Raw genomic sequence first — 26,427 nt, forward strand, 5'->3', positions numbered from 1 at the left:
GCACCTTAAGCTGTAACTTAAAGGCGGCCGACCATGCCCTGGCTTCGAGCGACATTTGGCCAAACTCTGAGCTGCTTATTGCATATCTCCAGACTATTTGGCGATCATGCATAACTTATTGTGTATGGTACTTGTTTAACGTTGAAACAACAAGACATATTTGTTGGCATCCTATACTGTCCTTTTTTTTTTTTTTTTGCGTGAAGGAGACCTGGCCATCAACCAAAAGGGGTGGGTGGGAAGAGATTAAGGGAAGACGAAGCCACTGCTGTCATAAAAGGCGATACTGATGCGGTATCAGCTAGTATCTCCCTGATGTATGTTTTAAATTGGTGGTTCCCAAAGTGGGCAATACCACCCCTGGGGGGCGGTAGGATTATCTGGGAAGCACTAAGAAGCAAGGGGGCAGCCAGGGGCACTAGAGGTGGGCCCTTTCAACTGTTGTTCACTAAGTGACAATAGATCAAGCTATGGCACCATGCTGGCAAATTTGGTGGAAACGATCAGCATTTTTTCCAGTCTTTGAAGAGATGGTACCACTGGATCAAGTTTATCAGTTTTGTTGAATGAATTTCAACTAAAAAGTTTTAATTTGATTTTGAATAGATGTGCAATTAATTGTTACTGTTTTGAAATTTTATTGTTATTATCTTCTTTAGTGAGTCATGCAAACCCCTATTTTGAATTAAGCTTTGTAAAGGATAGGGTAGCGGGCGCCAGGGTTGAGTTTGTGGAACCAAGGGGGCGGTGGCCCGAAAACTTTGGAAACCACTGTTTTAAAAGACGTTACCCACCCTGGCTTTGGCCAGGGAGGGTGGGCTAGAAATTGCAAAATAAATAAATAAATAAAATAAACTATTAATGGGGGGTCATGAAGGTGTAGAGGGGGTTGAGGGGGGACATGATTGGTCTCTTTAAGTATTTGAAGGGCTGCCACTTAGAGGAGGGCAGAGAGCCGGTCCTGTTGGCAGTAAAGGATAGGACTCACAATAATGGGTTTAAATTACGGGCGGAAAGGTACCAGCGGGATATTAGGATTTTATTTATTTATTTACAGTAAGAGTTGTCCGACAGTGGGATCAGCTTCCCAGGGAGGTGGCGAGCTCCCCTTCACCGTCAGTTTTGATTATTCATGCCTTTCCCGACAGTCAGAGGTCGACTCACTCCCCCCACGCGTTTCCACGCATTTTGCCTGCGTTTTCCGGATTCTCGCCAAAACAGCACCGGGAAAACACGGGCAAATCGCACAGAAATGAGTGGGGGGAGTGAGGCAACCTCTGACGGTCGGGAAAGGCATAATCAAAACGAGGCACAGAGCAGTCGGCGGGGGTGACCGCAGGGGAAACAGCCCTGCATAAATAGCCAGAGTATCCCTGGCTGCCACCTGGGTGGGGTGGGTGGGGGAGAGTGAATCTTGGCAGATCTAAGAGCAATAAATAAACTTTGCAACACCCCCCTTAGAAACGCAGAGAACCTTTTTTTTCCTGTTAATGATTTCAAGGGCCTCCAGTGAAAAGAATATGGATTAATGCTCTTTTCACAAGAGGCACTCGAATCATTTGGAATCGTTAATAAGGATTAAGCGATGCCATTGTGAACAGAGTTGCTGCACGCTTTGTAAACCCCAAGAACAGCGTGAAAAGGCGGGGGGGGGAGTGTATGCGTGGGGGGGTAGCCGATCTACCCCTACTAGGATAACCATTCTTCATGCAGGAAGTCTTTATCTCCAGAAGCGGCAGAGCCACCAAGAAAGAACAACGTGGCTAGAGGGCAGGGCTTAGGTTCAGTCTCTGCTCGGCAAGGAAGCTCTCCAAGTGACGATCTCTCTCCCTCATCCCATCTCTCACCCTCAGTCATGCCAATCTCTCTCCCTCATCCTACCCCAGCTCACGGGGTAGAATAAAACGAGGGCGAGGAATATGAGACCCATTGTGATGTATTGCTGACGGTGTCGAGCGAGGATGCGGGAGATCCAGGCTCAAATCCCTACTCTGTAGGGTTGCCTGGTCCCTCTTCCATGAGAGCCAGCGTGGTGGAGTGGTTAAGAGTGGTGGTTTGGAGCGGTGGACTCTGATCTGGAGAACCAGGTTTGATTCCCCACTTCTCCACATGAGCGGCGGAGGCTAATCTGGTTAACAGTATGTTTCCCCACTCCTACCCATGAAGCTAGCTGGGTGACCTTGGGCTAGTCACACTCTCTCAGCCCCACCTACCTCACAGGGTGTCTGTTGTGGGGAGGGGAAGGGAAGGAGATTGTAAGCCGGTTTGAGTCTCCCTTAAGTGGTAAAGAAAATCAGCATATAAAAACCAACTTTTATTCTTCTTTGCCACTGATGGGAGATTTTGGGGATGGAGCCTGAAGAGGGCTGGGTTTGGGGAGGGGAGGGACTTCAATACCATAGTATCCAATGGCCAAAGCAGACGTTTTCTCCAGGGGAATCGATCTCTATCGGCTGGAGACCAGTGGTAATAGCAGGAGATCTCCAGCTAGTGCCTGGAGGTTGGCAACCCTACTACTCTGCCAGGGAAGCTCGCTTGGTGACCTTGGGCCAGTCCCACGCTCTCGGCCTCACCTCCCTCACAGGGTTGTTATGAGGATAAAATGGAGGAGAGGACAACAAAGTCAGCCGCTTAGGGTCCCACTGGGAGAAAAGTGGGAGGGGACGTAAGACAGTAAATAAATGTAGGCCATCCTGACCTGCTTGGAGAATGGATATGGTAAGAAGGTGACAGAGGCAACTCTGGAAAGAGCTGTGCGTGGTTCGCCCAACTCAGCTGCCTCAAACTGCCGCCCTTCCCGCAGCTTGGAAATTACCTTGATGTGTTTTGTCTGCATGCCGCCGGACTTCCAGGGGGCTGCAGTTTCCTTCTTGCAGTCGCTGAATGTCAGCTCGGTGGGACCTTGCTGGAAATCAAAGAGACGGTATGCAATGAAAGCATCGCCTATTTGCCACAGGGTCCCGTGGCGTCGGAAACAGGCCTGCTGGGGGGAAGGTTCTCTCTTACATCTGCTGGCTGCCTGGCCTCGAAGCATCCGCTCTCCTTGTTCTGGGAATCAGGCGAAGGCCCCGTGGAAGCACAAAGAGTCACGGGGTTAAGTGAACAGTTTTTAAAATATCTCAGGATATTAAAGACGCTATCTAGCATTCGGGGGGACAACTCAGTGGAACAGGCTTACTCGGGAGGTGGTCGGCTCTCCTTCCCTGGAGGATTTTAAGCAGAGGCTAGATGGCCATCTGTCAGTAATGCTGATTCTATGACCTTAGGCAGTTGACCGGCCCAAGGTCACCCAGCAGGCTTCATGTGGAGGAGTGGGGAATCGAACCCGGTACGCCAGATTACAGTCCACACACATGTCTATATTTATTAAAATATGCCAGCAGGGTATGGCTCCTGCTTCCTTACTGCGCACATCTCTCTAGCTTTCAGCTCAGGTGGTTGCTTTGAAAATCCAGGAAAGGTTGCTAGAGGGAAGGGTTCTAACTAGGGTTGTCAGAGAGCGGCTGGCAATCAGTTGGAATCTGGGAGTGGGATATAGGGGGGCCATTGTAAGCCTCTTTGAGACTCCTTAAAGATAGAGAAAAGCGGGGTGTAAAAACCAACTCTTCTTCTTCTATATGTAGCTTTGCAAAGAGAAGCTTTCCTTTGATTTCAATCCAGAGTGGAAAAACTGACCCAGTGAAACACTTGCCTTTGAGAGAGCCAGCACGGTGTAGTGGTTAAGAGCGACGGTAGTTGTGAATTTCCTGCATTGTGCAAGAGGTTGGACTAGATGACCCTGGTGGTCCCTTCCAACTCTGATTCTATGACTCTAATCTGGTGAACCGGGTTTGATTTCCTGATACTCCATATGAGCAGCAGACTCTAATCTGGTGAACTGGGTTGGTTTCCCCACTCCTCCACATGAAGCCTGCTGGGTGACCTTGGGCCAGTCACAGTTCTCTCCGAACTCTCTCAGCCTCACCTACTTCACAAGGTGTCTGTTGTGGGGAGGGGAAGGGAAGGAGATTGCAAGCTGGTTTGATTCTCCTTAAAAGGTAGAGAAAATCGGGGTATAAAACCCAACTCTTCTTCTTTGTTTCTATGGTCTGCCTGCTCTCTCCAGCTTCCTCCTGGAGACTGTCAAAGGGCTAGCAGTTCTGGGGAGGAGGGTGTAAAGAGCACACAGTCTAATGTTCAGCAGTCTGAGAATGGAGGAAAGACGGCCTGTAGAGCTTGATGGGAACTGGGGTTGGGTTGGGATGCTACCCCAACAATGCATTGCTCTCGAATGGAGATAGCTTCCTAAAGGTAAAGGTAAAGGTCCCCTGTGCAAGCACCAGGTCATTCCTGACCCATGGGGTGACGTCACATCCCGATGTTTCCTAGGAAGACTCTGTTTATGGGGTGGTTTGCCAATGCCTTCCCCAGTCATCTTCCCTTGACCCCCAGCAAGCTGGGTACTCATTTCACCGCCCTCGGAAGGATGGAAGGATGGAAGGATGAGTCAGCCTTGAGCAGGCTACCTGAAACCGACTCCCGTCGGGATCGAACTCAGGTCGTGAGCAGAGCTTTTGACTGCAGTACTGCAACTTACCACTCTGCACCACGGAACATGTTTTTAAAACTCAGGGCTTGGCCACCCTTCCCGTACCTGCTTCATGGCTCCGTGCTCCGTAGTGAAGGCTTGGTATTTAAAGGGGATGTGCACTGTCTCCTTGGGGCGCAGGTAGACCTGAGGTGTCAGGTTCTCATGCAGATGAAACATGTCCTCCTCCAGCGGGGTGATGGTTTTGGTCAGTTCCTTAAAATGCTTCCATTCTCTGGAATCCACAATGACACTGGTGGGGGGTGGGTGGAGAGAGAGAGAGAAAACACACACACAGAGGCAGTTAGCTGCTTCGAAGCAAGATTGTTTTCTGTGCGACCTGGCAGTCTGCCTCCATTTCATAGAATCATAGAATCGCAGGGCGCATTCACACATGCTAAATAATGCACTTTCGATCCACTCTGCGGCTGGATTTGAGGCAAAATCCACTTGCAACCCATCGCTAAAGTGCATGGAAAGTGAACACACGAACTCATGAAGCTGCCTTATACTGATTCAGACCCTTGGTCCATCAAAGTCAGTATTGTCTACTCAGACCGGCAGCTGCTCTCCAGGGTCTCAGGCTGAGGTCTTTCACATCACCTTCCCGCCTAGTCCCTTTAACTGGAGATGCCGGGGATTCGAACCTGGGACCTTCTGCATGCCAAGCAGATGCTCTACCACTGAGCCACGGCCCCTCTCCATGGCTCTCCAGGATCTCAGGCAGAGGTCTTTCACATCACCTACATGCCTACTCCCTTTTAACTGGAGATGCCGGGGATTGAACCTGGGACCTTCTGCATGCCAAGCAGATGCTCTATCTCTGAGCCACAGCCCCACCCCAAAGTGGATTGAAAGTGCCTTATTCAGGATGTGTGAAGGTGCCCATAGAGTTGGAAGGGACCACCAGGGTGTGGCTACTTGCAGTCTCATTCTGGGTGTGTTCCTTCAATTAAAGGAGACCTGCCTCCCCATCCACAGGGACTCATGCTTTCTTGGGGCTGGCTCCTACTTTATGGAATGGGGCTCCTGAGCAAGTGGGAAGTGCTGTCTATGGAAACCCTTAGGAAGTGCTGCAAAGCCATTTTATTCTCCAGGGCTTTTTAACGGTGTGTAAGTTGCAGGCACCCTGACCTGGATGGCCCAGGCTAGCCTGATGTTGTCAGATCTCGGAAGCTAAGCAGGGACAGCCCAGGTTAGTTTTTGGATGGGAGACCACCAAGGGAGTCCAGGGTTGCTACACAGAGGCATAAGAACATAAGAAAGGCCATGTTACCCACCCCTGATCTAAGACTATGACGAGACAGAATTTATTGTCACCTGCGTCACTCAATATCATTTGGGAGTTGAACCTCTGGGTGATCTTGCCTCTCAAGTACATATCAGGGCTTCAGTCATCTGAAGCCAGCAACACCCATCCCCTGCAGATGACCTTGAAGCTGGAATCCATTCAACGGGCAACAAGCTTACATTACACAGCATCTCATATGGAAGGGATGGGAATAGAAGTCCAAATCTCATAAGAACATAAGAAAGGCCCTGCTGGATCAGACCTACCAAGTCCAGCAGTCTGTTCACACAGTGGCCAACCAGGAGCCTCTAGGAAGCCCAAAAACAAGACGACTGCAGCAGCATTGTCATGGCTGTGTTCCGCAACACCTAACAAAGTTTTATTTGTTGTGTGTCATGTGATGATGGCTTGTCACACAGGTTGTCTTGTCACACAGAAGAGTATCTCCCTTCCTCCTCCCATGACTCCTACCTGAGTTCCGGGTTGTCAATCTCAATGGTGACCGTGTGCTGGACACTGTATGGGTTTTTCAGGGCAAACTCAAAAAACTCCGTGGTACCAAACATGGCGTATAGGGTGTGATGGGTGGTGATAGCCTGGCTCAGCATGCCGGCAATGCTCTCGGCTTTGATGCGCTCCCGGTAGGCCTCGATGATCTGGAGGTCCCGCGAATGCTGAATTCGGTCCTCGTGTCGCCCCTGTGGTTGACAGATGTGTTAAGTTGTGAACTGCCTCCTCTGAGCTGGGCAAGAATAATCCCAAATATCAGGGCTGCCAGATACCTTGCCATTGTATTCCCTATTACCATGTATGGGTGTGAGAGCTGGACAATGAAGAAAGCTGATAGGAAGAAAGTAGATTCCTTTGAAATGTGGTGTTGGAGGAGAGTGTTACGGATACCCTGGACCACCAAAAAAACAAAACAGTGGGTTTTAGAACAAATCAAGCCTGAACTGACCCTAGAAGCTAAAATGACTAAACTGAGGCTGTTGTACTTTGGACATATTATGAGAAGACAGGAGTTACTGGAAAAGACAATCATTCTAGGAAAAGTTGAAGGCAGCAGGAAAAGAGGAAGACCCAACAAGAGATGGATTGACTCTATAAAGGAGGCCACAGCCCTCAGTTTGCAAGATCTGAGCAAGGCTGTTAAGGATAGGACACTTGGGAGGACATTGATTCATAGGGTCACCATGAGTCGGAAACGACTTGACGGCACTTAACACACACACACAGATACCTTAAAAAGTCACTGCCAGGTTATAGGAAAGAAGACTTGGCAAGAAAAAACCAGTGACCTGGCTCAGTACAGGGCAATTTCAAATATTTCATGATGCAATTTCGAATATTTCATGATGCAAGAACGTCCCTCACCATGATGAAGCTGGCTCTCTTCTGGCCGTCTCCTTCTTGAGATTCCCGCCTCCGCACGGAGAGCATCCTCTCCAGCTTCCTCCTCCGGGTAATGCTGGCCTCGCGGTGGGTGTGCTGGAAGGCCGTGCTGACTTCGCGCAAGCGGGAGAACAGCATGGCTGCCAGTTCGCTGTCCACGTCGGCCAGCTTCTGCGCCTGGCACACGTTTCCAGCTGGGAGGGAAAACATGCCACAATAAAGTCTTGGTGAAAAGAAGCAGACCCCGTGGCGAAGATCAGTAGCCTTCAGTCTTTCTCTCGCTGTAGAAGAAGGTGTCCCTTTAGAAAGGACATCTCTCCTCTACAGTCGTCTTAGGGGGTTATCACACTTTGTATTCCCAGCGATGTATTAAGAGTTTGAAAATGTTATAAAAAACATCACTTTAAAAGGGTTTTTGGATACCACGACTAATAAATGGTTGGAAGACGTCTTCACAAGTAAAGGAGCCAAACAAAGTGCGAACAGTATTTTTTATAACGTTTTCAAACTCTTAATACATTGGTGGGAATACATAGAAAGTGCGAACAGTATTTTTTATAACATTTTCAAACTCTTAATACATCGCTGGGAATACAAAGAGCAGTAACAGCCTTAGAGGTGAAGTCTCTCTTGGACTCCATGAGCAGGGTTCCCAACCTCCAGGTACTAGCTGGAGATCTCCTGCTATTACAACTGATCTCCAGCCGATAGAGATCAGTTCACCTGGAGAAAAGGGCCGCTTTGGCAATTGGACTCTATGGCATTGAAGTCCCTCCCCTCCCCAAACCCCACCCTCGTCAGGCTCCACCCAAAAAACCTCCCACTGGTGGCGAAGGGGGACCTGGCAACCCTCTCCAGGAGGACTAATTGCCTGCACGCATCCATGGCACGTAGTTTAATGAGGTCACCTGCACGGTCCCAGGACAGGTGGCAACAGGAGACAGCCTGTCTCTGACAGACCAGCCTCACACCTAGGAGGGCTAGGTAATTGGCCCCCTATTTCCCTCTGCAGCTTCAAAAGCCAGCAGGGGGGAAATGGGGGGAGGGCTCTTCGCTTCCGGCGCAAAACCGGAAGTGACGTCACTGTGCCTTTCCAGCTCAACGACACACTTCCAGTACAACACATCTGGCGTTGGCACAGTGCCAACGAGACTGTCTCTGCCCCCAACCTCCCAGCAGGGTGCCGGTGACAACGGGCAACTCTACGAGCCATGCCCACTTTCCTCTTTGGTTCTAACCCTAATCTATTTGGGGGATTGGACACTAAGGCGGTCTCTCCCCATTTACAAAGGACTGCCTCTTTGTGTCAGTGGACTGCAGGAAACTATTCTCCTATTGGGTCATTCTAACAAACCAATCTCTGCCTCCTGGGAGCTGTTTGGACCGGTTAGCCTGCTTCAATATGGTTGTCAACCTCCAGGTACTAGCCGGAGATCTCCTGCTATTACAACTGTTCTCCAACCTGGAGAAAATGGCTGTTTTGGCAACTGGGCTGTAGTATGGCATTGCTCCCTCCCCAAACCCCACCCTCCTCAGGCTCTGCCCCCAAAACCTCCCGCCAGTGGTGAAGAGGGACCTGGCAACCCTATGCCTCAATCTCTCCTCTTCCTCAGCCCATGGGTTTCAGGGAGGCAAACAGAACATAGGATATTCCAGGCAGAGACCACACTATTGTCTGGCTCAAAATCACCTCCATAGCATCTTAAAGATAAAGGTCCCCTGTGCAATCACTGGGCCATTCCTGACCCATGGGGTGACGTCACATCCCGATGTTTCCTAGGCAGACTTTGTTTACGGGGTGGTTTGCCAGTGCCTTCCCCAGTCATCTTCCCTTTACCCCCAGCAAGCTGGGGACTCATTTCACCGACCTCGGAAGGATGGAAGGCTGAGTCCACCTTGAGCCGGCTACCTGAAACCAACTTTCCGTTGGGATTGAACTCAGGTCGTGAGCAGAGCTTGGGCTGCAGTACTGCAGCTGACCACTCTGCGCCACGGGGCTCTTCCAAAGCATCTTAGCTGCCATCAAAAGGAGAAGAGGAGGTATGCAGAGCAGCCTGTGGAGGTCAGATGCATCAGGACCTCTGGAGGGGCAAAGTGCACGTAATCTATCATGCGTATCACTTGGAAATCACTGGGGGGAAAACCCATTGTTACCTGTTTCAGTTTAATTTTCGTTAGCAACAAATGAATGGACTTTCCTGTTTCCTTAATTTGGAAAAAAAATTAGCCTTTTTCTTCTGGGCAATAAAAAATGTTTAAAAACACAATTAAGGCCACGGCTACCTTTGCCCTTTCAAATTCCATTAGATCTCAAACGAAAAGGCTCTGAGTTTAGTTTTCTACACCACATTAATGAATTAGCTACACACCATTCCGCTGAATTGGGTGAGCATTAAGTTATTAATTTGCTGCGTTCTCTAACCTGATTGATTTCATTTGGGGACTTGTTTTTTCTTTTCCACACCAGTTCGCTACACTTGGTCCATTTTCCCTCTCGTTTGAAGGGTTCTTTTCTTCTCTCTGGGGCAGGAAACGATTTTGCACAAATCAAATCACGCACGAAGAGAGAACAAAGAGATCCGAAAGGCAGGGCTGGCCCGACACATTTTCGGCACGTGCTAAGTAAGGCAGAGCGCTGTCGACCGGAATGTTCTCTTGTGTGAGCTCTGCTGAAGGGCGTGGGAAATGGGCAAGAGCAGCGGGCATGCAAAAAGGCAGTGGGAGAAGTGGTACAGTCCTAACAGAGATACAGAATCCCCATCAACGGCAGTCCACCATGCAGACAAGATACTCCCTCCCAGGAACCTCCCTAGTCCCTCTTCACCACCCCGGGGGAGGTTTTTGGGGCGGAGCCTGAGGAGGGCGGGGTTTGGGGTGGAGAGGGACGTCAAGGCCATAGAGTCCAATTGCCAAAGGGGCCATTTTCTCCAGGGGAACTGGTCTCTATTGGCTGGAGATCAGTAGTGGTTGTTACCTGCCCTGAGCCTGGCTTGCTGGGGATGAGGGCGGACTACAAATCTGATTAAATAAATAAATAAATAGCCTCTGGCTCTCCACTTTTGCCACCCGTAAGGTAATAACCGGGCACCCCCCTCCATGTTTTTGTTTTATGCATTTACTTCATTTGTAGTCCACCTTTCTCACTGCGGCTCAAGGTGGATTACAGAATCAGAAAACAATGCAAGACAGATCAGGGCTTCGGGCGCTCCCCACCGTAGACACTCTTGTATGGGAATTATTTTTAAACAGGATATTGTGTAGGGTTGCCAGGTCCCTCTTCATCACCCGTGGGAGGTTTTGGGGGCAGAGCCTGAGGAGGGCGGGGTTCTGGGAGGAGAGGGACTTCAAGGCCATAGAGTCCAATGGCCAAAGCAGCCATTTTCTCCAGGGGAACGGATCTCTATCGACTGGAGATCAGTAGTAACAGCAGCTCCAGCTAGTACCTGGAGGTTGGCAAAGAACAAGTTAGCCTGCTGCCAAGTTAGGTAGTGTACAAATAACAGCAGTATACTCTCTCATGCCAACATGTGAACTAGCTACCTAGCAGACCATGTTGTGTCCTGAGGAAGATTTTTATATCGAAACAGGAAGAATACCAGATCCCTGTATTGCACTCTTGATACAGGTCAAGGAAACTACAGTGCCCAAGCACGAAAGCCATATAGCATGACGTTACTAACGCCAACGGCTTTCTAGGAAGACCAACCTTGCCAGCTGATTTGGTCTCCATATACTTTTCTATACTTGGACCTTACACTTTGGGATTCTCTATGTAATGTTTTTTTATACACGCATTGTGTTTTGTATATTTCGTATATCGTGCACTCGTATAATTCTACTTTTCTCAACAATGCTCACCAATTTGCATGTGTACATGGTATTTTTTCTTCTCTGCTGTTATTTGTACAGTACCTGGAGGTTGGTAACCCTAATATTGTGGTGGGAATTCTCCGGGTTAGGTTTAAGGGACGCTTACTCGGGTGATTGGCAAGTTTGGTCCTGTGGCGACTGCTATAATTCTCTGAAATACTCAGTGCTTCAAATTCTCCCCTCCCCCTTAAAAAAAATATCTTCCTCCAATATTGGATTCTACAGACAGGTCGCTTATTAGCCTGACAGAGCTATTCTTTATTTTAAAAAAATAAATTGGTAAATAAGTGCCATTTGCAGGTTAGCTGCCCTTAATTTGATCCTCCATCACCGAATATGTTCCCAGTCATGGCAAATTGGCTTAGACAATTAAAGAAAATGGCTCGGAGCAACGTCTGGATAGGGAAAGAAGGCCCCGCTGCATGAAAATGGGGTTCAAGGGAAGGAGAGCGTTCAGATCTCTCAGCGTCCACTGGGGCTTGAACTAAGGTCCAAATGAGCAAAGAGGATGAGTTGGTTTTTATACCCTGCTTTTCTCTACCTTTAAAAGTCTCAGAGCAGCTTACAATCTCCTTCCCCTCCTCTCCCCACAACAGGCACCTTGTGAGGGAGGTGGGGCTGAGAGACTTCAGAGAAAACTGTGACTAGCCGAGGGTCACCCAGCAGGCTTCATGTGGAGGAGTGGGGAATCAAACCCGGTTCACCAGATTAGAGTCTGCCGCTCACATGGAAGAGTGGGGAATCACACACGGTTCACCAGATAACAGTCCACCGCTCTTAACTACCACACCACGCTGGATGTTACATTTGGCATGCATTCCCCAACCTGACACTGTTTACATAGCCAAATGGTATGGCTAGGAACCAAAGTTTGGAAGCACCCCAGGGCTCAATTTGGCCAGGGAACACAGCGCACGGGGAGGAGAGGCTGCATCCTCCCTTCCCATGCCATTTCCCCAAGCCAAAACAGCCGGGGGGGGGGGAGCTCCATTTGTAGGGTTGCCAGGTCCCTCTTCGCCACCAGCGGGAGGTTTTTGAGGCAGAGCCTGAGGAGGGCAGGTTTTGGGGAGGGGAGGGACTTCAATGCCATAGAGTCCAATTGTCAAAGTGGCCATTTTCTCCAGGTGAACCGATCTCTATTGGCTGGAGATCAGTTGTAATAGCAGGAGATGTTCTGCTACTACCTGGAGGCTGGAAACCCTATCCATTTGCCCTGCTGTGGGACTCCATACATAGGGTTGCCAGGTCCCTATTTGCCACCGGCAGAAGGTATTGGGGCGGAGCCTGAGAAGGGCAGGGTTTCAGAGAGGGGAGGGACTTCAAGGCCATAGAGTCCAATCGCCAAAGCGGCCATTTTCTCCAGGTGAACTGATCTCCATCGGCTGGAGATCAGTTGTAATAGCTGGAGATCTCCTGGAGATTGGCAGCCCTATCTATAAGGCTTTCTAGTTCCCCTTGATCAGCTTGCTTACCCTGTCGCCTTTGTCCTGCCACTCTTAATTCTATCCCTTTTTGCTATTCTCCCATAATCCCATAATTTTGCTATCCTCCCATAATCCCATTTTCTCCCATAATCCTTGGTCTCCTTCACTCCTGTGTGCAGATAGGCTGCTGTTTTCCTCCATTCTCCAAGAACCCATCCCCTGATCCATCTTCCCTCTCTAATTCCAGTCCTTTCCAGCCTGCGCCTCCAAACTCCTAGAGGAACAGGGTTGCCAGGTCCCTCTTCACCACCAGCGGGAGGTTTTGGGGGGCGGAGCCTGAGGAGAGGAGGAGCTTCGATGCCATAGAGTCCAATTGCTAAGGGGGCCATTTTCTCCAGGTGAATTGATCTTTATCGGCTGGAAATCAGTTGTAATAGCAGGAGATCTCCAGCTAGTACCTGGAGGTTGGCAACCCTATAGAGGAAGCCGCTAAACCCCGTGGTTATCTCGGCTTTCTCTCCCCCACCTCCTCTCTCCACTTCATACAGCCAAGCTTCTCACCCTCAGCACTCCACTGTTAACTCCACTCTCCCAAAAAATGACTGAGCTCACTGCCAACTTCCAACGGCCTCTTCATCTTTCTCTGCTGTCTTTGAGACTCTTTCGCACACTTTCCTGCCTGACTCACTTCGCATGGAGGTTACCGTGACTTCTGGTGCAGTCCTAAGCAGAGTTACACCCTCCGGAGGCCACTGACTTGCTTAAGACAAGCTCACTTGCTTAGGATCCATTGACTTGCTGCTCTTCTACCTGGATGATAGCTCAATCAATTGGGGGGGTGTCTGTCAATTTTGCCCTCCTTTCCAGGTTTCATTTTGGGCAGCGCCCCCTACTGCGCCATTTGGGGTTGCCCTTCCAAATTAGGAAATTCCTGGAGATTTGGGGGTGTTCCCATCATGAATAAAATAAAATTAATTATGAAATACAGGGCTGCAATCCAAAACACGTTGATTCATAGTTCAAAAACAACCCAACAATCTGGGGGCAAACATGTCACCCCACTGTCAGGACGGCCAAAAGAAAGTACTTCTTCGTGCAGAGCAAAATTAAGTTATGGAACTCACCGCCACAAGACGTAGCAGTGGTCAGTAGCTTAGACAGGGATTAGACAAGTTTACGGAAAAGAGAGCCACCCATGGCTATTGGCCACAAAGGCTAAATGGAAACGCCTGGCCTGCTATATCTTGAATCAATATTGCACTTGGAGAATCTTTCTTTGGACCTTAGTTGTCATTCTGCCTACAAGTGGAATGAAAATAAAATGTGCACATCCTCTGTGATGCACAGATATTTATGAACGTGGAAGCTGAAGGATAATCAAATGACTTTTGGGGGGCTCAAAACACCACACTTTGATTGACTTACTTGGGGAACAATGTGGTCTTTACCCTAGTCGTTCTGCATATAAGTGGAATTAAAACAAAATGTGCATGTCCTCTTTGATGCAGAAATGTTTATGAATGTGGAAGCTAGAGGATAATCAAATTCCTTTTTGTGGGGGTCAAAACACCACGCTTTGGTTGACTTGGGGAACAATGTGGTCTTTACCCTGCTCTTGGGCATTCTTTCCACGTTAAGCTCAGCAAGAGGAAGAGGAAGAGGGGAGGAGCATGGCAGATCAGTCTACCAATCAGCCTACCAAGACCAGGGTAGACTGTCCATTGGCCAGCTTGGTCCTCTTCAGCATTGCTCATTGGCTGCGGGAGGCGGAGCGGACCTTTGGTGGTGTTTCTCCAGCTCCTCCTGCCACTTCCCCATTTGTGCTTCTGCCCACCTCCCGCTCTAAACTCCATCAGCTAAATGAACAGTGCAAAAATACCGAAAAAGGGGGAGGCTTACAGCTGTGAGCGTTGATAGAGAGCAAGCTGCCCCCTCGAAAGCCGCTAGTTCCGTCATGCGAGGCCACGATCCGGGAACGGGAAGGCGGCAAGGAGCTCGATTTCCTCAGCCTCTGCTCAGACAGGTGGCCTACGAAAAGAAGCTAGCAAGTCAGGGTGGACACTCTGTCAGTCGCACCATGGTGTGACTGTCAACGTAAAATCGATTTCTGGATGATGAAAATGGACCCAGAGCCCTTCCCTCATTCCCAAGGCTCCAGATCTGAAAAGCATCCAGACCCTTTTAAAGCAACTAATTCAACTCTTAATATTTAGCCGACTGCAAACATGCTCCTGGGATGAATTTTTTTAAAGCGGGTTCCCTCCCCTGCCCTTCTTTTTCTCAGATCTCTCCGAGCTCCGGGCAAGTTCATTTTTTCGACAAGAAGAAACAGAACAAATAAGCCACAACAAACAAATTTTACCTTCCCTGGAGCAATGTTAATAAAGAAGGTGACCAGGACTTTGTCTTTTTGGCATGTGATGTCTCAGGAAGAGGGAGCAGGAAAACCCAGCACAGGCACCGCAAGGGCTAACGCCATATCACTAAACCTCCGTACCCCGGTGAGCGTCACTTTCTTCCCTCCTTATGGCAATCGCCTTACCCTCTTTTGTACCTTTCCGACACTGCAGAGGGGCTCAGCCGGCCTCCTTTGACTTTCAGAAATAAACACCTTGACGCTAATAGCGGGGCTTATCCGTTCCCTTTAAGAGGCTGCGGGTTCCTTTGATCTCTGCCTCAATCTGCCAGTTTAGAACTCTGCCCAAACTCTTTTTTGACACCCCCCTCCATTTCCAATCTAAACCCACACCCCCTTGCAGAAAGAAAGTTATCCAAGGAAACACCTTCAGGCTTTTTGTGTGTGTGTGTGTGCATAAGAGGGTCTTTGATTAGCAGGGTGCAAGGAAGCCAAGCTCCCCCGACAAAGATGGGAGAATTCGTTGCTCCCTCCACTTCTCAGCTGCTGAAAACGAAGCTTCAGATTTCCTGGAAAGGTGGAGCTTTTTCAAACAGATCTTTGGTTTCGTTCTTCTCACCTTATTCAGATAGGCTTTGTCCACGTGATCTGAAGAGAGTGGGTTTGTGATCCCATATGATGTTGGAATGTCCCCAACATAATTTCTATCGTAATCGATGGATTACACCTATCTTAATCAAATTACCTGCCACTGTAATAAAAGATAAAACCATCCCCTTTTTGCTGGCAGATAGAGACCCAAGAATAGATTTTAAAAAAAAAAATATTTTAAAAATATTTTTTTTAAAAAAAAAAATTCCTTAAAAAAATAAAGGCTCTCCTTTTACTGCTCAAGACCTTTTTGTCAAGGGAGCTTGAAAGAAAGAAAGGTTGCTCTCTTCTTTTTTTGCCTTGATATATTCCTCTCTCAGGAAAATGAATGAGAGCAAATTTCTCTTTCCTTTGTCAACACCCTTCAAGGAACCTTGCATGCTTTCACATTCCCCAAGAACTTCCTGGTTGCTGTTTGATGAAGAAACTTCTCTGTTTACCCGCTTCTGGTCTAGGCTTGCAAATAGCTACTCACCCGATCTCCACTGGTAAAAATGGCCTCCGATCCGATGCAGAAGAGACACTTCTGTAAATCAGTTTATCAATATGCCCCAAATTACTTATGCGATTTATTTTGAGCTAATGACTTCTGTGTGCTTATACTCAAAGCTTTGTACTGTATATAATGCCCAGACATAAATAACCAAAGTTAGAAGATGGAGAGTTGCCACTTGCCTCTGAGAAGGACAGCAATCTACCCCAATGGCACTGAAGAAATGTAATGCAAGTGGAAAAGGGAGAAAAGATTTGTTGAGATCGAAAGACACGTAGCAAGAATATCACAACTAAAAGGAGGGTAGTAAAGAACAGATGGTAAATGTTATCGATATTAGGAAAAAGTACTCATGAGAAATTCAAGGAGGAACAGGTGGGAAGGGAGGACCACAAAGTGAACTAACTTTACCAAAAAAAGCCAATAAAGGTGATAAGAGGGAATAAAGTGGAAAAACTAAGATTGCTTTGCAGATAATAAAAGTGGATGAATAGGATAAAAACAAATATTTACAAGGAACCAAGTCACACAGATGGATATTTGCGCCAGAAAACATTGTGGTTGGTTTTTGGAATGAAAAGACTGTAAGAAAGGAAATGAGCAAGGTTGGTGGGGATGAAGAAAATGAAAAGAGTCTAAAAACAAGAGGAACACCAAATGGAAAAGATTGCCACAGCAAAATCAGGAGACTGTAAGAAAAGAGATGAAGAATTCTCAGGAAGAAGGAGGGCTGAGATCAGGGGTGAAAGATGCTGATCCAGAAAGTCGAGGAGGAAGAGAAACAGAACCCAAGACTTTGACGTGATTGGAGAGAGTAGATGGCACAGGATCATGATTTAGAAACACATCAGTACGAAAAAATGGGAAGCTCAAATATGTGAGAAAGAAAGGGAAGAATGAGCAGAAGCAAGAGAGGATGGGGTTAGAGCAAAAGAATTCCAGATGAAAGAGGAAATGCTAAACCGAAGGATTCAAAGCCCTGGCCTGGATAGCCCCAGGCTAGCCTGATCTTGTCAGATCTCAGAAGCTAAGCAGGGTCGGCCCTGGTTAGTATGTGGATGGTCAACCGCCGAGGAACACCAGGGTCATGATGCGGAACCAGGCAATAGCAAACCACCTCTGAACGTCTCTTGCCTTGAAAACTAGGGTTGCCAACTGCCAGGTACTAGCTGGAGATCTCCTGCTATTACAACTGATCTCCAGCAGACGGAGATCCGTTCACCTGGAGAAAATGGCCGCTTTGGTAATTGGACTGTATGGCATTGAAGTCCCTCCCCTCCCCAAACCCCGCCCTCCTCAGGCTCCGCCCAAAAAAACTCCCACCAGTGGCGAAGAGGGCCCTGGCAACCCTACTGAAAACCCTACGGGGTTGCCATAAATCAGCTGTGACTTGAGGGCACCCAAACAAAAAAGAATTCAGAATGGATCTTGAATCACCAAGAGGAACAGGAGGAAGAGAAGAGGGCAGGGCAGAAGAAGGGGACGTCGGGCCTGAAAGACGAGAAAGGAAGAAGGAGCAAGAAACAGGATGGCGGTAACTGACAGCAATCGTGAACTCCGTGGAGCAAAGAATCGAACTTCCCAAACTAGAACGAGAGTTAAAAGAAGGGCCTTGGGACTGGAAAGATGGCGATCAAATCCCTGTAACCTGTCCCTCAGCCCGCTGCCACACCAAGGAGCCTGGAAAGCATGAGAAAAGGCTAATATGCAATAAGGAAGAACAGCAGGGGGAGCTGCCTCCATCGAGCTGGGTCTGCACGTCAGCGAGGCGGGAGAAAGAAGTGAAATTATTTTGGTGGTGGCAAAGAACTAGCAAAGAGCGATCAAGAAACGAAATCTGAATTAAGATAACGAGAGAGATGCAGACGAGGGCCGGGACGGAGAGCGGACTTCCATCACGGTCCCGTTTGATTCCTGGGACAAAAAAGGAAGGCGGCTGATCCAGAATTTGCGAAGGAGCCCAGCTGAGGCTGGCCTGTCGTGCGCTTGATCAAGCCCGTCAACTTGGTTTCCACTCAGGAGACGCTGCCGCTCGGCAGTCCGAGCGGCAGACATCTTCATAAGAATCCCCCCCCTTAAAAAAATGCAGCCAACAACATTTTGAGTATCAAAGAACATTGAGCTGCCAAATCAAAGCGGGGAGAGGCGCCGTGTACCCAATAGCCGCCCGCAGTCCTTTCCTTCAGCTCCTCGCCGGCAGACCATTTTTCCTGCCTAGTCTAGTCTCTGAATCGAGTCAGGATTGATAATCTCAGCCCTGTTTCCCTCCCACCCCCCTTTCACCCCTCCGCTCTGCAAAAGAGCTTATCGTTCTCTTGCAGGCAAAGTATGAAATGTCAATTTATGATATGTTAGAATGGAAGCTAATCTTTCTTCTGAAGATAAGATTTATTTATATAAAAAAGAGAGAGCAAAAAAGCTGGAGTCTCTCTGCCTTTTTACAGGCAGGTGAATTAAAGCTCCTGCTATGAAGCCGGCCATGCTCGGCCTCGTAGAAGTCTGAATTCTTCATCGCTCTAGGTACGGTTTTGCACGGCTCCCTTCCACCCCCCATCCCTTGCACGCCCCTTGCGTTACTGTTTTCCTGGCACCTAATTGTGTGTCTCCATTTCCATATTGTCTCCTTCAAAGCCGCCTCGTCTCGTCTTGTTGGTAAACGAGACTAAGCAGAATTAATGACCTGTGTATCTCGATCGAGCGGCAACAAAGCGGTTCTATTACCGTTGTCGGGGAACAGGGGGGGATAATGCACTCTTCTAATGCAGTGAGGAAATTTCCCCTCCCGAGGAATCGAAAATGCTCTCTCAACGGTCCAATCGTTGCTCCGCTGGGCGAGGCACACAGCTGCCGAAGAGAAGTACCCAGTGCTAAACCATGTGCTCAGACGGGATGGTGCACACCCTGACTCGGGGAGGGTACCAAGAAGGTCTTCCCTGGACAGGTCCAGCTGGAATGAGTCCCAGAGCTGACCCAGAGCTCATGACAAAAACCAGCTAGGCCAGGGCCCATGCTAGATTCTAAGAGCATCCACCCAGGACTCTAAGGGCGCTTTCACACATCCTGAATAATGCACACAGTAAAATCCAGCTGCAAAGTGCATTGAGAGTCGATTGAAAGTCAGTTAAATTGTGGGACTCCCTGCCCCAGGATGTGGTGATGGCTGCCAACTTGGAAGGCTTTAAGAGGGGAGTGGACATGTTCATGGAGGAGAGGGCTATTCATGGCTACTAGTCAAAATGGATGCTTGTCATGATGCATACCTATTCTCTCCAGGATCAGAGGAGCATGCCTATTATATTGGGTGCTGTGGAACACAGGCAGGAGAATGCTGCTGCAGTCGTCTTGTTTGTGGGATTCCTAGAGGCACCCGGTTGGCCACTGTGTGAACAGACTGCTGGACTCCATGGGCCTTGGTCTGATCCAGCATGGCCTTCCTTATGTTCTTATGGCATGTGTGAAAGCGCCCTAACTCTGGGCAAAGCAACCGATGCCCCCAACCGCAAGGCGATATTTTGGCAACCAGCCTGCAGGCTTGATCAAAATTGGTCCGGGCTGAATCGAGACAAGCGTCTATTGTGGGAGCCACTCGCCTCTTCCCAGGACGCTCAAGAGTCAAGGGTTCTTCGGGAAAACCAAGGAAAAGGCCTGAACAAACAGGGCTCTTACCGACGTTAGCCAGGCTCAGATGGAGCCTGCCTTTCATGACAGCGTGGATTCCGATAGGCTTCACACACCCAGGCCTGAGAAGCTCCCCGCTCATCACTGGCGCATCCTGCTTGTATTCCATAGTGACGACCTCCAGGTCATGGTGGACTTGAACCGCCGTCCGGCCCTGGCGGAGCAAGTGCTGTGGAACAAGGAGAAGCTTGAGGGGAAAACATCTCCACGGTGGCTAATTCAGGGTGGTGACATTGTCCTGAGAGCCAGCGTGGTGTGGTGGTTAAGAGCAGTGGACTCTAATCTAGACAGCCGGATTTGATTCCCTGCTCCTCCACACGAGCGGCAGACTCTAATCTGGTGAGCTGGGTTTGTTTCCCCGCTCCTCCACATGGAGCCTGCTGGGAGACCTGGGGCCAGTCGCAGTCCTCTCAGAACTCTCTCAGCCCCACCTACCTCACAAGGTGTGGGGAGAGGAAGGGAAGGCGGTTGTAAGCCCCTTTGAGACTTCTTAGAGAAAAGTGGGGTATAAAAACAACTCTGCTGATTCTGTGACCTTAGGCAGATCATGAGAGGGAGGGCACCTTGGCCATCTTCTGGGCATGGAGTAGGGGTCACTGGGTGGAGGTGGGGGGGTTAGATAGTTTGGAATTTCCTGCGTTGTGCAGGGGGTTGGACTAGATGACCCTGGTGGTCCCTTCTAACTCTATGATTCTGTGATTCTTCTTCCTGTGCAGGAGAATATAGGCTCGAGAAGAGGCCTGCCCTCTTCCACTCTTGGGGGGAAGATATCCTTAGAAGTACTTAGATTGGAACTGTATCGCTGAAAGCGGCAATCCCACATCTCCAGCTCCTTCCTCTCCATGTAGCATTTAATGATGTCCAGAGAGTGTGTTGCCACATTTGTGAGCCTTCCCTGGCTGAAAAAACATGGTGCTGATGAAGCTTGTGCATGTTGGAGAGGTTGCTTACAATGTAACGATGCCACCTCACCTGTTTTGTGTCGCTGAATGTGACCGTGGAAGAGGTGGGGAAGCAGGCAGCTGCTTCCAGGGAAGCCACGCATTGGCTGCAAAGCATACAGTCGTCACGGATAAAACCATACTTATAATTCCAGCCTTGATTCTGGGCCAGGAGGCTCAATTATCCAGCAGGAGCCCCTGCGTAATACATTAGAAAAGTTATCTGCAGTGGACATCCTTTCAAAGAGGATTATCGGCTGCGGGGCTGTAGTTAATCTGCATATAACCTGCACCTAATTAACACAGGAAGGCGCCGCGTTGGGCCAGGGGGTCCATCCAACCCAGAACCGTCTCCTTTGATGGACGGCGGTGCGCCAAAGCCTCCGGCAGAGATCCTTTCCCAGCCCTGCCACCCTTTTAACGAGAGATGCCAGGGATGGAACTTGGGAGTTCAACATGAGAAGCACAGGCCTGGCCGTGACACCTCTCACTTCAGCAACAGAACTAGCTACTGTCGGTGCATACGTTGACTTTACAAGACAGGGAAAAGCTTGATGGCTCGTTCTCCTCCACAGGGTGGTAAGGCACTGTATCAACAGAAGTATAGTGTCCAGATCATGCAAAGTGACGGTATAGCTTTACTCTGCTCTGGTTAGACCTCACCTAGCATATTGTGTTCAGTTTTGGGCACTGCAATTTAAGAAGGATGTAGACAAGCTGGAACATGTCCAGAGGAGGGCAACAAAGATGGGGAGGGGTCTGGAGACCCAGTCCTATGAGGAAAGGTTGAAGGAGCTGGGTAAGTTTAGCCTGAAGAGAAGATTGAGAGGTGATATGATAACCATCTTCAACATCCCAAGTTACTCTTGTTGTTTATTTTAAATTTGTATACCACAGTATTTTAACTTATATTAAGTTATGTATTTGTGCTTAAGACTTTTGGTCAAAAGAGCCTGAAATTTAAAAAAAAAGAACTATCTTCAAGTACTTGAAGAGCTGTCATATAGAGAATGGTGCCGAGTTGTTTTCTGTTGCCCCAGAAGGTCGGACCAGAATCAACAAGTTGAAATTAAATCAAAAGAATTTCCGTCTAGACATTAGGAAGAATTTTCTAACAGAGCGGTTCCTCAGTGGAAAAGGCTTCCTCGGGAGGTGGTAAGCACTCATTCCCTGGAAGTTTGTAAGCAGAGGCTATAGTTTTAATTTTGCACAGTACCCACCTAAAGTGGCAAGATAATCCATAGAAAGTGAATGCCATGAGATTTAAGTGCATGGATAAAGAGTCTCAAAGCGACTTACGATCACCTTCCCTTCCCCTCCTCACAGCAGACACCTTGTGAGGTAGGTGGGGCTGAGAGAGTTCAGCAAGAACTGTGACCAAGGTCACCCAGCAGGCTTCATGTGGAGAACTGCCGAATCGAACCCGGTTTCCCCAGATTAGAGTCCGCCGCTCTTAACGTCTGTACCACGCTGGCTCTCAGAAGGTCATCTCTGGATCTTCTTATTTTAATCAGCTCAATAACTGGACCTGGGGCTCCTCCTTTCCAAGAGTTATTTCTCACTGGAACTGGCCATGACCAGGATAGCCCATGATAGCCTGATCAGATCTCAGAAGCTAAGCAGGGTCGGCCCTGGTTAGTACTTGGATGGGAGACCACCAAGGAATACCAGGGTTGCTATGCATTGGAAGGCAACAGTAAATGTGGCAAACCGCTTCTGTTCATCTCTTGCCTTGAAACCCCTACAGAGTCGCCGTAAGTCGGATGTGACTTCACGGCACTTTACACACACACGTTTAGGAACTGGGTCCCCACCTTCAGCTTCACGGCGGCCGATCCAACAAGAAGCAAGGAATCTCCATCCCAGGCATCTATCTGCAGGGAATGCTCCGCAACGTAACGAATAAACCACCGTTGCTCTCCTGGCTTGAGAGAACTAGGGTCCACCATGTATTTCACCTTCAAACCTGGGGAACCTGCAGAGGAAACAGATACAGTCCTTAAGCAAAGGACAGGCCCTTGTCCTGAACACATGAAGCTGCCTTATACTGAATCAGACCCTTGGTCCATTGAAGTCAGTACTGTCTGCTCTGACAGGCAGTGGTTCTCCAGGGTCTCAGGCAGAGGTCTTTCACATCACCTACTTGCCTAGTCCCTTTAACTGGAGATGCCGGGGATTGAACCTGGGACCTTCTGCATGCCAAGCTGATGCTCTACAAACTGAGCCACAGCCCCTCCCCTAAATAAATGCTGAGCTGATTTAGTGGCTTGAATACATGAGCATATGAAGCTGCCTTATACTGAATCAGACCCTTGTCCCATCAAAGTCAGCATTTGCAATACTGACCTTGATGGACCCAGGGTCTGAGTGAGCGTAAGGCAGCTTCAGGGATGAACGTATGGCGAGAAAGGAGGCAGTGGCCACCCTGGAAACAGAAATCGACTAGCACGTGAGGTTGCTTTAGCTAAGGGGACGGAGCAAAGTTACATAAGTATTTGGATGGGAGACCACCAAAGAATTCTAGAGTTGCTGGGGAGGGACTGTGGCTCAGTGGTAGAGCATCTGCTTGGCATGCAGAAGGTCCCAGGTTCAATCCCCGGCATCTCCAGTTAAAGGGACTGGGCAAGTAGGTGATGTGAAAGACCTCTGCCTGAGACCCTGGAGAGCCGCTGCCGGTCTGAGTAGACAATACTGATTTTGATGGACCAAGGGTCTGATGCAGTAGAAGGCAGCTTCATTTGGCTACTGTGGGGGGGTGGAATTAGAGACAAAGCTTGGGTTGTGACTGCCAATAGATACAGATCAAGAACGGGGGGGGGGGGGATGGAACGAACACTTCGTTTCCAGCGTAAGCATCAGCCCTCAACAGCTTTTTTTTAAAAAAAGCAACTGCACTGTAATAAACCGTACGATCGAGGCCATTATGAAAGATCTGGCTAAGTAACTTTTAAAGTCGCTCAGGGAACATCCTCTCTCGGTGCGGGATTATTTTGATCAGTGTCTCCCCCCCCCCTTTTCCTTTTAATTCCCATTAGCTGTTCCTCATGGGAGAGAGGAGACTTTATGAACTGAAGATGCTCAGTAGGAGACAGGACAAGGCTTTGCCTCTCCCGGGACCAGATTTTAACTAAACAAAATTAAACCAAAGCACTATTGCAGAGGGAGACAAAAAACCAGTTTGGATGACTACAGAGTGGCTGCTCAGATATGTGGGGCTTGAAAACAAAAAAAGCCTAGTGAATACCAGAGTCAGCAATCTAGATTTCAAATTACAGCTCTGATGGTTATTGGGACCTGACGCTCTGTCCTGACTCCCACAAATAGCCAATAAGGAGGAAGTGGAAGAGGAAAAGGAAGAGGAAGAAGAATAATTGGTTTTTATACCCTGCTTCGTTTCCGCCCTGAGACTCAAAGCGGCTTACAATCACCTTCCCTTCCCCTTCCTACAACAACCCTGTGAGGTAGGTGGGGCTCAGAGAGTTCCGAGAGAGCTGTGACTGGCCCAAGGTCCCAGCAGGTTTAATGTGAAGGAGTAGGGAAACCAACCCGGTTGACCAGATTAGGGTCAGGTGCTCATGGAGAGAATGAGGAATCCAACCCGGTTCTCCAGATTAGAGTCTGCTGCTCATGTGGCAAATGGGGAATCAAACCTGGTTCTCCAAATTATACTCTACCACTCATGTGGAAGAGTGGGTAATCAAACCCGGTTCTCCAGATTAGAGCCCACTGCTCATGTGGAGAATGGGGAATCCAACCCGATTCTCCAAATTAGAGTCCGTGGCTCTTAACCACTGTACCACGCTGGCTCTCCCAGTACATGTCTGGATTGTACAACCTGACTGCACCTGGAGACTCACAAGACACTCTATGTCTCTTTTCACATGGTATCTGACTCACAAGACACAAGATCAGGATAGCCTGGGCCGTCCATCGGCAACGTGTGTGTGTGTGTGTGTGTGTATGTGTGTGTGTGTGTGTGTGTGTAAAGTGCCATCAAGTCGCAGCCAACTTATTGCAACCCCTTATGGGGTTTTCAAGGCAAGAAACTAACAGAGGTGGTATGCCATTGCCCATTGCCTTCCTCTGTATGGTGACCCTGGTATCCCTTGGAGGTCTCCCATCCCAATCTCGTTAGATCTCAGAAGCTAAGCAGGGTTGGCCCTGGCTAGTACTTGGATGGGAGACCACCAAGGAATGAATGCCAGGGTTGCTATGCAGAGGCAGGCAATGGCCAACCACCTCTGCTAGTCTCTTGCCTTGAAAATCCTACAGGGTTGCCATAAGTCAGCTGCGACTTGACGGCACACCATGTATGTAACATGACATCTCTCTTGATGACTGAGATACCAGAATGAAATCTTGGGTGCAAAACACACAATTCTGATGTTTGAACACCAGCTCATCCCCTGCATCCAAATCAGGGAAAGATAGCCATGGGACATTTCTTTGGAGCACTTAGAGATGTCTCTGTGAAACATGGTGTGCAAACCTATGACCCAATTCCCCAGCTCAATCACTTCACCGATTTTTAGAGGCAGGGGAGAAGCTGCAAATTACACCGGAACGTGTGATCTAAGGGAAGACCTCTGGACTGCAGCGCCTTCTACGAGAATGGTAACTTGATAGTGCAGGGGGCTCCACTGCCGATTTTCTCATCTTTGAGTGCCACTTGACAGACATGCTGTCGAGCTATTAATAACCAGAGTTAAACTCTCTCTCAGATCACCCTTCACCTTCCACCTCTGTCGGGCTAACGGCAGAAGGAAGGATTTTGCTGACTGGCAATAGCTTCTATCACATGCAAGAGTATGATCCGCAGCGGGTACTGAACCAGCCTTTTAAGCGCTACATTTGGCACTGGGAACGATTACGACAGCTAAGTTCAGGTCTACCTGGCAGATGTTCAGATCAAATCGGTTGTGGCCGTGATTGGCTGTGCTGCCCTGAGGTCAGAGAGGAGAAAGGCGGGCAAAACGATTCTGTGCTGCTTATATTTAAGACACAAGCAGGACAGGAAGGGGGGGTAGGAAAGGAGGAGCATAGGGGTTGGTCCAGGGAATCAGGGATGAGGTGTACGAACTAGGTTGTGACTTAGAGAGGGGGAAGAAGCTGCCCATCCCCTAAGAGTGTGAACTCCTGCCACCCTTAGGCCTTACCAAGGTTCGGGGTCCCATCTTGGTTCATTTGCACCAAGATGTGAGACGAAGCGCCTGAAGGAACAGTCCCAAAGCCATCTGCCTTGACCAGCTGCAGCCGTGGTGTTGTGACTGGAGGGAAGCGGTAAAACTGGAAGGTGAAATAGATGGTTTTTGACCACATCGCTGAAGTGGTGCCGTCCTGAGTGGCCCTTGTTGAACAACAACCAGAGAAATAGAACACAATTAAAGTGCCTGGATCGAAATCCTGCGTCCCGCATCATAAACCTGAAACTCCCAAATGGAGAAATGAAACAGTTAAACCAACAAAAGCCTCCTTCAGAGCCCAAAGGACCTGCCCATAGAAAAGGCTGCCCGCTGTCTCTCTGCATGAGTTCCTGCTCTGGCCTGGCTTCCTTCCAATCAGCTTGGGCCGAGGAAGGGTAATCCTGCTCCGTCTCTGCATGTTGTGCCAGCGGAATCTTCTCCCAACACAGACTCACCGAAGTCTCAGGCTGGGGCCCTTTCCAAAAGCCTTGTAAAACTCGCCTGTTTTTGATACAGGTTGAGTATCCCTTATCCTAAATGCGTGGAACCAGAAGTGTTTCGGAATTCGGATCATTTCAGAT

The 26,427-nt window shown here is 48.9% G+C and overlaps 1 protein-coding gene across 1 annotated transcript in view; it reads right to left on the minus strand.

The window, feature by feature from the left end:
- NPHP4 (nephrocystin 4) overlaps window positions 1–26,427 on the minus strand; it is a 101,107-nt gene that overhangs the window by 11,942 nt on the left and 62,738 nt on the right. Inside the window, exons 15-22 of the mRNA XM_056865143.1 lie at window positions 25,820–26,010; window positions 22,478–22,638; window positions 19,711–19,891; window positions 14,444–14,572; window positions 7,233–7,444; window positions 6,330–6,556; window positions 4,634–4,820; window positions 2,816–2,905 (exon numbers count right to left, since the gene is read on the minus strand). Of these exons, the coding sequence (XP_056721121.1) occupies window positions 2,816–2,905; window positions 4,634–4,820; window positions 6,330–6,556; window positions 7,233–7,444; window positions 14,444–14,572; window positions 19,711–19,891; window positions 22,478–22,638; window positions 25,820–26,010 (1,378 nt within the window). The remainder of the gene's footprint in view (window positions 1–2,815; window positions 2,906–4,633; window positions 4,821–6,329; window positions 6,557–7,232; window positions 7,445–14,443; window positions 14,573–19,710; window positions 19,892–22,477; window positions 22,639–25,819; window positions 26,011–26,427) is intronic.

This window comes from Euleptes europaea, chromosome 19 (assembly GCF_029931775.1).
Source record: "Euleptes europaea isolate rEulEur1 chromosome 19, rEulEur1.hap1, whole genome shotgun sequence".
NCBI classification, from domain to species: Eukaryota; Metazoa; Chordata; class Lepidosauria; order Squamata; family Sphaerodactylidae; genus Euleptes; species Euleptes europaea.